This window comes from Calidris pugnax, unplaced genomic scaffold, assembly GCF_001431845.1.
Source record: "Calidris pugnax isolate Ruff unplaced genomic scaffold, ASM143184v1 scaffold113, whole genome shotgun sequence".
Lineage (NCBI taxonomy): Eukaryota > Metazoa > Chordata > Aves > Charadriiformes > Scolopacidae > Calidris > Calidris pugnax.
In genome coordinates this window covers 2,073,286-2,085,148 of record NW_015090879.1, presented here as the reverse complement: position 1 = coordinate 2,085,148, position 11,863 = coordinate 2,073,286, and the positions used below count along the sequence as shown (strand labels likewise).

The 11,863-nt window shown below is 59.7% G+C and overlaps 1 protein-coding gene across 1 annotated transcript; it reads left to right on the top strand.

Moving 5' to 3' along the window:
* The first annotated feature begins 1,863 nt into the window (after positions 1–1,863).
* Positions 1,864–4,215, top strand: LOC106890521 (chromosome unknown open reading frame, human C1orf216). The gene is made up of 2 exons (XM_014946416.1): positions 1,864–2,462; positions 2,811–4,215. Exon 2 carries the CDS (start codon positions 2,827–2,829, stop codon positions 3,652–3,654), a length of 828 nt encoding a protein of 275 aa, XP_014801902.1. The 5' UTR covers positions 1,864–2,462; positions 2,811–2,826; the 3' UTR covers positions 3,655–4,215.
* Positions 4,216–11,863: the final 7,648 nt, after the last annotated feature.

The window sequence follows — 11,863 nt, the reverse complement described above, 5'->3', positions numbered from 1 at the left end:
CTCATGGCACGTCTATCCCAGAGCTACCACGGGATGCTGGTGAGGACCACACGGGGTGGACCCAGCAGGAGATGGGGTCATCCCCGCTTGGGGCAGCTCTGTGGGTAATGGGGGGGTCTGCAGCACCCCAGCTGCCCCCACCCTGGCTCCCAGCCCTAGGCCACCAGCCTCACCACCGCACGGTACATCTCCTCCCGGCCCCACAAAGCCTCTTTATCTCCCCAAATGCTCATGGTGCTTCATGTGACCCCCGGTGCCAGCCTGGCGCCCGTGGGAGCTGTTTTGATGTTGTTGAGCCTTTTCCTTTCCCACCACTTGGACACCTCGGCTCTGGGTGGGGGGAATAAAGGCCCCATTGAGACCGTGGGTCCCGCCGTCTCCCCCATCCCCTCGGGGACATGCCGAGGCTCACGGGACCCACGGGGCAGGGGCTGGGAAGGAGTCAGTGTGTCCAAAGCCCGTGGGATGCACCCCCACACACCCAGCCTGGCACACAGCCCCACTCCCACCCTGTGCCGGGGCTGTGGGTGGTGGTGGGGCTCCAGCCCACGTTCTCCTGCCCCCTCTGAGCCTCTCCTGCCCTTCTTAGGAGAGGGTTCTTCACTGTGAGGGTGGTGGAGCACTGGAACAGGTTGCCCAGGGAGGTGGTTGAGGCCCCTTCCCTGGAGATATTCAAGGAGAGGCTCAACGAGGCCCTGGGCAACCTGGTCTAGTTGGGGGTGTCCCTGCTGACTGCGGGGGGGTCGGACTAGATGACCTTTGGAGGTCCCTTCCAGCATGGACAACTCTATGATTCTATGATTGATTCTCCCTGCCCGGACCAACATGGGTGGGAGTTTCCCCCTTCCCCCCCCCCAGGCTGGGCAGACACGGGAGGGATCACAGAGTCACAGAACGGTTCAGGTTGGAAGGGACCTTGAAGACCACTTAGTTCCAGCTCCTCTGCTGTGAGCAGGGACACCTCCCACCAGCCCAGGTTGCTCCAAGCCCCCTCCAACCTGGCCTTGAACCCCTCCAGGGATGGGGCAGCCACAGCTTCTCTGGGCAACCTGGGCCAGGCTCTCACCACCCTCACACCAAAGGATTTCTTCCCCAGATCTCATCTAAATCTCCTCTGTTTCAGGTTAAAACTGTTACCCCTCATCCCATGGCTCCCCTCCCTCATCCAGAGTCCCCCCCCATCTCTCCTGGAGCCCCTTGAGGGACTGGAAGGGGCTCCAAGGTCTCCCCGGAGCCTTCTCTAGGCTCAACAAGCTTGGCTTAAAGTGCTGTGGAACTGTGTTCTGAAAAAGCTTTCTTGTCTTGGGATCCCCTCGGAGTTTTTAGTCTTTTCTTTTTTTTTTTTTTTTTTGTTTAATTCTTTCTTTTTCCCTGTCAGTTCGTTCCTATCTGTGTTTTGGATTTTATGTACAGCCTGCTTAAGTTAATAGGGAAATGGTAAGAGAATGAGGCAGTTCAATTGGTACTACTCTTAACATTACTGTTATTCTTATTTAAGGTTTTCTTCATTGCAAAAATACGTTGATCAAATTTTTCATTACCAAAAGAAGGAACATTCCTTTTTTCTTTGATAACCAAACCCGCCGGTGGGACGGCATGAAATTACCATGTCATTTAAATCCTCCCCAGCGCCGCATTCAGCCGAGGGGCCGCGGGAACGGGGGCCCAGACAAAAGGCAGTTTTATTGCGGCGGGGGGGGCGGCCCCGGCCCCCCCCCGCCCCCCCCCCCCCCGTCCTGGGGGCAGCGCATCCTCCCAGGGGGCATCTTTCCCCCCACGGGGCGGAGCGGGTTGATGGCGCAAATGGTCGGTGTCATTTTGGGGGGGATCGGTGTCGCGGGGTTGGGGGGGGGACACATCGGTGCGGTGCGCGGTCCCGGCATCCCAGGCCTTGGGGAGCCCCCGGGCACAATCACGCTGTCGCCCCCCTCCCTCCGGTGCCACCCTCGCAAACAGCGCTGGTGGGTCTGGGTGCCCCTGCCCCGGGCATGGTGGATGCTGCAGGCACCGCCAGCCGGGGGGGTGGCAGCAGGGGGGACATCTCCATGGCTCTTGCTGGGGCCACGTTACTGCTGTGGCATGTGTTTTGTGCCCTGAGCTGGCCACGCTGCACCCTGGACCCCTCCTGCCTTTCCTGGGGTGAAATGGGGGCACTCAATGGGTTTGCCTTGCTGTGATTTCAGGGAGCACATCCTGGCTGGGAGGGAGCTGGGAGACGGGCTTTTGATGCCAGTGACCCAGCGAGACATACTGGGTGAACCTTCCCATTCCCAGTCCCGTCTGCTCCCGGCCCCACAGAGGAGGAGGTGGCCCAGGGTCACCAGTTTGGGCACTGGTGGAGACCAGAGGTGACCCCAACCCACCCCAGGGGACACAGCAGAGGTTGCACAGCCCCACCTGCTTAAATACCTCTCCTGGCTGTTGGAAAACATCTCCTTCCAAGCCCCCTCGACCAGCAGCGGGTGAGTTGCAGCAGCCACAGGCACCAGGACGTGCCAGCCCCTGCCATGCCCTCCCACCCTCACCACGGGGGACGTGGGTTTGGGCTGGAGCTCGCAGGGAGCAGCAATGGGGGGGGTGCCTGCCCCCAGCTTCTGCTCTGGGTGAGGAGTTGTCCCTGGGTGGTGTTGCCTGGGGAGATGCTGAGAGCAGTGGGCAAACCCCGGGCAAGGATGAGCCTGTGATTTGGGGTCAGCAGCTTTAAAGAGAGAGGTGAATAAAGTGGGGGGACATTCTATCTCGCCACAGCTGATGGGTTGTGCCCCCCCCGTGCCCCCCAGACACGTTGCAGCCCTGCCTCTCTCTTGCAGGAAGGAGACCGCCGAGATGTTTGCCGTCTGCCCGCCGGGTGCCCCAGCAAACGCCCCGTTCCGGGGGGGCCCAGCACTGGGCACGGCCTCCCCGGGGGCCGGCTGCGGGCAGGACTCCAACTCCAACTTTGTGGGAGAGGTGTGTGACAGCAACGAGAACTGGAGCCGGGCAGCGCCGGGGTCCCCGCCGGAGGAGGGCTCCAGCCGGAGCGAAAACACCACAAATCCCTCCGATAATCTGCTGTTATTAATGCAGAGACAGATGGTCCAGGGCCGGCTTAGGGACACCCCCCCAAGCCCGGGCGCCGGGCAGCCGCGTCTCCCCGAGCCGGGGGTGCGCAGCCCCCCCGAGGGAGCAGAGGTCGGTGGGGCTGGGGGCCAAAACACAGCCCCCGAGGAGCAGGCCGAGGGGTGCAACAAGCCCCCCGGCTCCCCCGCGGAGGACAACGGCTACGCCAGCAGCTCCATCAGCATCGACAGCCCCGACAGCGCCTGTGGGGGCACCTGGGACCCCCCCGACGCCGCCCCCCGCCCCGGGAGCCCACCCCAGTTTGGGGAGTCCGAGCCGGGGACCCTCTTCCCGGCGCTGGCGGAGGCCGTGCAGCACCTGCAGGACAAGGAGCGCTTCAAGGAGCGGGAGAAGGAGAAGCACCACATCCAGCTGGTGATGTACCGGCGCCTGGCCCTGCTGCGCTGGATCCATGGCCTCCAGCAGAAAGTGGTGGATCAGCAGAACCGCCTGCAGGAGAGTTTCGACACCATCCTGGATAACCGCAAGGAGCTCATCCGCTGCATGCAGCACGGCCCCCCCTGCCCCCCCGCCACCGCCGCCCCCAGCCCATGAGGTGTCCCCCGCGTTGCCTGGTCCCCCCCTTATCCCCCCGGCCAGCGTGGGGCTGGCTGGTGGCATCTCGGGGGTCACACGTGGTGCAGAGCACTCGCTGGGTGCCTGGGTGCCCTCCCTGCCCTTCTCATCTCTCTCCAACGTGGCTGAGGGTCCCCGGAGCATCCATCTCACTTTTCCCTCCATGTGGGAACTCGTGTCCCACCGGTCTGGGGACAGTGGCACACGGGGCTGGGTAGACCTCAGGACCTGGGCTTTGCTGAGCCTGGCGTGACGAGGCTCATCTTTTAAATCTAATTTATGGTCCTGGCAGCGAGGGCCTTGGCACGGCGAAGCTTTTAAATGTACCCAGGCAAAGCCCTTCAGCACGTGCTCGGGCACCAGCACGAGGTCACCTCATCCCCCGCGTGGTGCCCGCACCGGTGCCCCCGCACGGAAACGGCCAGAGCTAAACACCCCGTGGGGTCAGGGTGTGTGGGGCTGTTCCTTGGGCTCACCTAATGAAGCAGGTGTCAAAGCTTTGCAGATAAGATCTAAACTCATGCAGAGAGATGGAGAGAGAGAGGAAAAAAAAAAAAAAACACCACAAATCCCTCCGATAATCTGCTGTTATTAATGCAGAGACAGATGGTCCAGGGCCGGCTTAGGGACACCCCCCCAAGCCCGGGCGCCGGGCAGCCGCGTCTCCCCGAGCCGGGGGTGCGCAGCCCCCCCGAGGGAGCAGAGGTCGGTGGGGCTGGGGGCCAAAACGCAGCCCCCGAGGAGCAGGCCGAGGGGTGCAACAAGCCCCCCGGCTCCCCCGCGGAGGACAACGGCTACGCCAGCAGCTCCATCAGCATCGACAGCCCCGACAGCGCCTGTGGGGGCACCTGGGACCCCCCCGACGCCGCCCCCCGCCCCGGGAGCCCACCCCAGTTTGGGGAGTCCGAGCCGGGGACCCTCTTCCCGGCGCTGGCGGAGGCCGTGCAGCACCTGCAGGACAAGGAGCGCTTCAAGGAGCGGGAGAAGGAGAAGCACCACATCCAGCTGGTGATGTACCGGCGCCTGGCCCTGCTGCGCTGGATCCACGGCGCCCAGTCCCCCCTTTGTCCCCCAGGACTGGCTGGCGGTGTCTCGGGGGTCACACGCAGTGCAGAGCACTCGCTGGGTGCCTGGGTGCCCTCCCTGCCCTTCTCATCTCTCTCCAACGTGGCTGAGGGTCCCCGGAGCATCCATCTCACTTTTCCCTCCATGTGGGAACTCGTGTCCCACCGGTCTGGGGACAGTGGCACACGGGGCTGGGTAGACCTCAGGACCTGGGCTTTGCTGAGCCTGGGGTGACAAGGCTTGTCTTTTAAATCTAATTTACGATCCTTTGCATGGTCCTGGCAGCGGGGGCCTTGGCACGGCAAAGCTTTTAAATGTACCCAGGCAAAGCCCTTCAGCACGTGCTCGGGCACCAGCGACCCTCTTCCCGGCGCTGGCGGAGGCCGTGCAGCACCTGCAGGACAAGGAGCGCTTCAAGGAGCGGGAGAAGGAGAAGCACCACATCCAGCTGGTGATGTACCGGCGCCTGGCCCTGCTGCGCTGGATCCACGGCCTCCAGCAGAAAGTGGTGGATCAGCAGAACCGCCTGCAGGAGAGTTTCGACACCATCCTGGATAACCGCAAGGAGCTCATCCGCTGCATGCAGCACGGCCCCCCCTGCCCCCCCGCCACCGCCGCCCCCAGCCCATGAGGTGTCCCCCGCGTTGCCTGGTCCCCCCCTTATCCCCCCGGCCAGCGTGGGGCTGGCTGGTGGCATCTCGGGGGTCACACGTGGTGCAGAGCACTCGCTGGGTGCCTGGGTGCCCTCCCTGCCCTTCTCATCTCTCTCCAACGTGGCTGAGGGTCCCCGGAGCATCCATCTCACTTTTCCCTCCATGTGGGAACTCGTGTCCCACCGGTCTGGGGACAGTGGCACACGGGGCTGGGTAGACCTCAGGACCTGGGCTTTGCTGAGCCTGGCGTGACGAGGCTCATCTTTTAAATCTAATTTATGGTCCTGGCAGCGAGGGCCTTGGCACGGCGAAGCTTTTAAATGTACCCAGGCAAAGCCCTTCAGCACGTGCTCGGGCACCAGCACGAGGTCACCTCATCCCCCGCGTGGTGCCCGCACCGGTGTCTCCGCACGGAAACGGCCAGAGCTAAACACCCCGTGGGGTCAGGGTGTGTGGGGCTGTTCCTTGGGCTCACCTAATGAAGCAGGTGTCAAAGCTTTGCAGATAAGATCTAAACTCGTGCAGAGAGATGGAGAGAGAGAGGGAAAAAAAAAAAAATCATTCTGAAAAGGGACCTCAGAATGCATAAAAATAAATTTAAGTGTCAGCTGATTCAAATCTAATATATAACTTTTTTTAGACTCAGTATTAGAGAAGAGTTAATTTAGATTTTTTCCTTCCAGCCAGTGTGTGGATGTGCACATCTGTCTGTCGCGGGGGATGCTCTAACACGGTGCATGATCAGGAAGCTGCTTGCAAACTTGTGCTGTTGGTGTTTGTATTAATTTATCATTTGAAAGCAAAGAGAGTATTTTGGGTTTTTTTTTTTCTAATCTGCATTTTATCCAGTGGGGACTGCACGCAGAATACAAGGAACAGTCTTAAATAGAGATTACAAAGGAGACGCTGTGTTTGTTTGCTGTATTTTACTAAGTGTTGATGTGACGTGGATCCTGTTGAAGTTGCTGATGGGGGGGGGGGCAGTGGGGGGGCGTCGCTGGGAGGCGAGGGCTGAGCCTGCCTGGGATGACTCTGCAGAGATGGGCACAAATCCTTCATCTTGTCTGCAGAAGGAGGGTGAGGAGCCATTTCAGAGGTGCTGGGTCCCCCATATCCCCCAGCCAAATTCCTCCCGGCCACTGGTCACAGGAGCGGAGCCGAGAGGTGCCCGGGACCCCGTGCTGGTACCGGGAGCAGCGTGTGGCAGTGGGATGGGGTGGCCACAGCCTGGGCAGATCACGGCCTCACCGACTGCTAAGGGGGGGGGGGGGCAGTGGGGTGGCGTCGCTGGGAGGCGAGGGCTGAGCCTGCCTGGGATGACTCTGCAGAGATGGGCACAAATCCTTCATCTTGTCTGCAGAAGGAGGGTGAGGAGCCATTTCAGAGGTGGTGGGTCCCCCATATCCCCCAGCCAAATTCCTCCCGGCCACTGGTCAGAGGAGCAGAGCCAAGAGGTGCCCGGGACCCCGTGCTGGTACCGGGAGCAGCGTGTGGCAGTGGGATGGGGTGGCCACAGCCTGGGCAGATCACGGCCTCACCGACTGCTAGATGCTGCTGCACCCCGAATAAATCACCCCAGATAAGTCATCCCGGATAAATCCCCCAGCTGAGCCTGGCAGGGGATCCAAGGCTGCGCCGAGCCCCCTCCCGTCTCACACCGGGCACAGCTGGGCTCTGCTCCCACCCGGGGCTGCAGCCAGGAGGTAAAATACGGATCTCTGTAAAATTCTGCTTCTGAAAAGGATATTTTGGTGGCCTCTCGGCTCACAGGGACCTGTGCCGGCCTCTGTCCCCAGCGCTGGGGATGGAGGAGCCCAGCAGTGTCCCAGCAAGGCTCTCGCCGCCCTCCCGCTCGCTCATCCCCAGCGCCTGCTGCTGCTGTCACACCCCAGAGCTGTGATGGTGGGCATCTCGCACCCCTTAATAAAAGCCTTGGAGGTGAAAGTGCTGAGCCCTGGCTGGATTTGTTCCTGTATTTGCTGCTGGAGCGTGGGCGAGTGGCTGGTTGAGGGCACAGGTCCTGGCACCCTCCTCCCATCCCTGGGTGACCTGTGCCAGTGCCAGCAGATCATGGAATCATAGACCCATAGACTCATAGAATGGTCAGAGTTGGAAGGGACCTTAAAGATCATGGAGTTCCAACCCCCCTGCCCTGGGCAGGGACACCGCCCACTGGAGCAGGTTGCTCCAAGCCCCCTCCAACCTGGCCTTGAACCCCTCCAGGGATGGGGCAGCCACAGCTTCTCTGGGCAACCTGGGCCAGGCTCTCCACATCCTAAAAGTAAAGAAGTTCTTTCTGATATCTAATCTAAATCTCCCCTCTTCCAATTTAAAACTGTTACCCCTTGTCCTGTCACTGCACTCCCTGACAAAGAGTCCCCCCCCCAACTCTCCTGTAGCCCCTTCAGATACTGGAAGGGGCTCTAAGGTCTCCCCGGAGCCTTCTCTTCTCCAGGCTGCTCCCCACTCCCTTTAAAACCCGTTTTTGCTTTTAACCACCTCAACGTGCTGCTCCTCCCACCTCTCCCCAGCTGGTGGGGAGCCCGTGCTGGGGGTGCAGGACTTACCCCCCTCCCCGGGAGAGCCTGGTGTGAACCGGGGGGACCGGATTCCCCCGGCAGCCCCCACCCTGCCCCACGGCCCCCTCCCCGGTCCTGGCTGATGGGGCTGGAGATAAAAACACCTGAGCGTTGACCCAAAGGTGACTTCGCCTCAGGCCTTGCAGAGATTAACTAGAGATGAAAAACCCAAGCTGTAGCAGCCCTTTGAACCTTCCTTCACCTTTTTTCTAACACTCCCCCCCTCGCCCCCCAACCTTTTTGCTTCTTTACAGCCCCTGAATCTGTGGGAACTCAGGGATGCAATAGCCCCTGTGGAAGGGGCTGGGTTAGCAATTCGGGAAGGGCAGAGAGGCTGCATTTTTCTATCCTTCTACGTGCCCTGCAGCTGGGGCTGGAGGGGGGGTTGGTCCCCAGCCCCCAGAGGGTCCGTGGGGACGTGTGGGGGCTCGTTTAAAGCCCCTTTCCCACCTCAGCTGCTGCCCACGGAGCACACACTCCAGCAGGTTCGGGGTAACGTGAGCCCTCCCAGCCCCGCGGAGAGACCGAGCCATTCCCTGTTTGTCTTGGTTGGACACTTTACACAAATAATTATTTCCAAGGTAAATATTGTGAAAATCCAAATTATTTGCTCAAGGAATGAAAGAATAACTGCGGGAGCACATCAAAGTGGCAGATCTGCTCCGCCAGCAAGAGGCTTCCTCCTCGGTTATTGGGAGCCCCGGTGCTTCTGCCCCCGGAGCTGGCGGAGATTTGGAGATGGCCAGGGATGATTTGCAAAACCAACTTCAGACATGAGGCTTTTTTTCCAGCCCCAGCTCCGGTGCCCAAATGAGATTTGGGAATTAATTAAAAACCCAACCAACTGAAGGGGGGGAAAAACAATAAAGACACAAAGAACCGCAGGGCTGAGCCCGGGCCAGTTTGGGGGGAGCTGGGACCCTGCTCTGTTCCCAGGCACTCGTGCCCCCAGGGGACTGTAAGGCTGCACCCCTCCCCAGCCCCAGTGCTCAGCCCCCTCTGCGGGTCCAGCCCTGTGCAGGATGGGTGCCACGGGATGGGGACAGGGACGGGGATGGGGACGGGGATGGGGACGGGGATGGGAACAGGGATGGGGCTGGGGGATGACGATGGAGCTGGGGGACAGGGATGAGGATGGGGACAGGGATGGGGTTGGTGATGGGGACAGGGATGGGGCTGGGGGACAGGGATGGGGTTGGGGATGGGGACAGGGATGGGGATGGGGACAGGGATGGAGTTGGGGGACAGGGATGGGGACAGGGATGGGGTTAGGGATGGGGACAGGGATGCAGCACCCGAGGACCACGACCAGGACACCTCCATCCCCAGGGATTTCCAAGCCCCAGTAAATAAGGGGCTGGATTCTCAGCTCAGCTCTCGGGGGGCTCTGAGGAGATGCTCCAGCTCCAAGTCCTTCCCCCCCAGGTTAGTACGAAGACTGAGCATCGCCAGCGGGGTCTGGATCAGGCTGTTGTGTGGGGCTGGGAGAAGCAGGAGCCACGCTGGGGGTCACACGTGCTCACACATGGGGTGGGGGGGACCGAGCTGTGGACCCCGGGGCACAGGAGCTTGAATTTCCACGCACGGCAGACAGGGCCCTTTGTTTTTAAGGTCTCCTCTGAAAGTTTATTGTTATTATTATTTTAAATCCCTGTAACACTGCACTGGTTTTACTGCACAAAGCAAGATTTGGCAAACGTTGCCTTTCTTTGAAAGTTAAAATAATAGCATTAAAAAAAAATAATCAAGTATTTATGAAGCTTTGGAGGGGAATATTTTACCTTGTAATTTGAATCCATTCTAACTCTTTCCAGTATTTTGTGGGCTTAAAAAAAAAAAGTCTTTAAAAATAAAATCCAATGATGTGATAACTGGTACCATGAAAGGACCAAAGAAAATTAATCATCTCGAGCCATTAACATCCAGAGATCCAGACTGGGACATAGTCAACGGATCCCGGGATCCCCTGTTTGTTGTGTCTCAGAGGCTTCCAGGTCTCGTGTGTTCAGTTTACAGTGGGAAAGGGCTTTCCTTTGCTCTTGGCTGGCAGGGGGGGCCCAGCCAGGGCTGCTCCCCTTGCCCCAAACCCGGGCAGCCCCAGAGTGGTGAGGGGCTCTGTGCCCCCCAGGTCCCACCGTCACCGTCTCTCCCACCGCTCCCCGGCACACGGAGGAGCAAGGCTGCCCAGAGAGATGATCTCAGCCCTTATAGGATCCATATGTGCTGTCGTGCCGGGAGCACCTGCCGCTGCCTGGGAGGTCCGGGGGGTGGTGGGGAGCAGGGGGGGCTCTGTCCTCACCGTGCACCAGGCTGGGCTCAGCCATCCCACCTGCGGGCATCAGCCAGGAGACTGAGAGCCTTTTCCACAGAGCTCTGGATCCTGCAGTCCCCTCCAGATGGCCGGGAAGCATGGATGGGGAGGCAAAGGGGAAAAGGGATGGGGTCCAGGTCCAGGGCAGGGGTCGGAAGGGACCTGCCCTCCTCCTCCCTAGCGAGCATCACCCATGGATGCCCAGAGGGATGAGCTCTGAGTGCAGGATGCCCTTGCTGCTCCTGCCTCTTAATCAGATGCTCCTTGCCCAGCCAGGCTTCATTTTCTTGTAGCCCTGGGTAAGTGGCACCGAGCAGTGGGCACCTGAGGGACAGAGACATGTCCCTGGAGACTCACACATGTCCCCAAGCCTCAGTGCATCCCTCCTCTTCCAGCAGCATCCTCTGGGACAGACCCCTCCCGGCCACCAGACCTGTCCCTGCAGCATTTGGGGACTGTCCCTGAGGGATGCCAAAGCCATCCCACAGCTCTGTGCCAGCGCTGCCCAGGAGCTGCTGTCCCTCAGCAGGGTGACAATGTGGGTCCAGCACCAGGGCCGCATCCTGCACCTCAAGGGGGACAGGGATGGGGACAGGGATGGGGTTAGGGATGGGGACAGGGATGCAGCACCCGAGGACCACGACCAGGACACCTCCATCCCCAGGGATTTCCAAGCCCCAGTAAATAAGGGGCTGGATTCTCAGCTCAGCTCTCGGGGGGCTCTGAGGAGATGCTCCAGCTCCAAGTCCTTCCCCCCCAGGTTAGTACGAAGACTGAGCATCGCCAGCGGGGTCTGGATCAGGCTGTTGTGTGGGGCTGGGAGAAGCAGGAGCCACGCTGGGGGTCACACGTGCTCACACATGGGGTGGGGGGGACCGAGCTGTGGACCCCGGGGCACAGGAGCTTGAATTTCCACGCACGGCAGACAGGGCCCTTTGTTTTTAAGGTCTCCTCTGAAAGTTTATTGTTATTATTATTTTAAATCCCTGTAACACTGCACTGGTTTTACTGCACAAAGCAAGATTTGGCAAACGTTGCCTTTCTTTGAAAGTTAAAATAATAGCATTAAAAAAAAATAATCAAATATTTATGAAGCTTTGGAGGGGAATATTTTACCTTGTAATTTGAATCCATTCTAACTCTTTCCAGTATTTTGTGGGCTTAAAAAAAAAAAGTCTTTAAAAATAAAATCCAATGATGTGATAACTGGTACCATGAAAGGACCAAAGAAAATTAATCATCTCGAGCCATTAACATCCAGAGATCCAGACTGGGACATAGTCAACGGATCCCGGGATCCCCTGTTTGTTGTGTCTCAGAGGCTTCCAGGTCTCGTGTGTTCAGTTTACAGTGGGAAAGGGCTTTCCTTTGCTCTTGGCTGGCAGGGGGGGCCCAGCCAGGGCTGCTCCCCTTGCCCCAAACCCGGGCAGCCCCAGAGTGGTGAGGGGCTCTGTGCCCCCCAGGTCCCACCGTCACCGTCTCTCCCACCGCTCCCCGGCACACGGAGGAGCAAGGCTGCCCAGAGAGATGATCTCAGCCCTTATAGGATCCATATGTGCTGTCGTGCCGGGAGCACCTGC

Excerpts from the sequence above, each read along its gene's own strand:
- LOC106890521 (XM_014946416.1), top strand. The coding sequence starts at position 2,827 with ATGTTTGCCGTCTGCCCGCCGGGTGCCCCAGCAAACGCCCCGTTCCGG.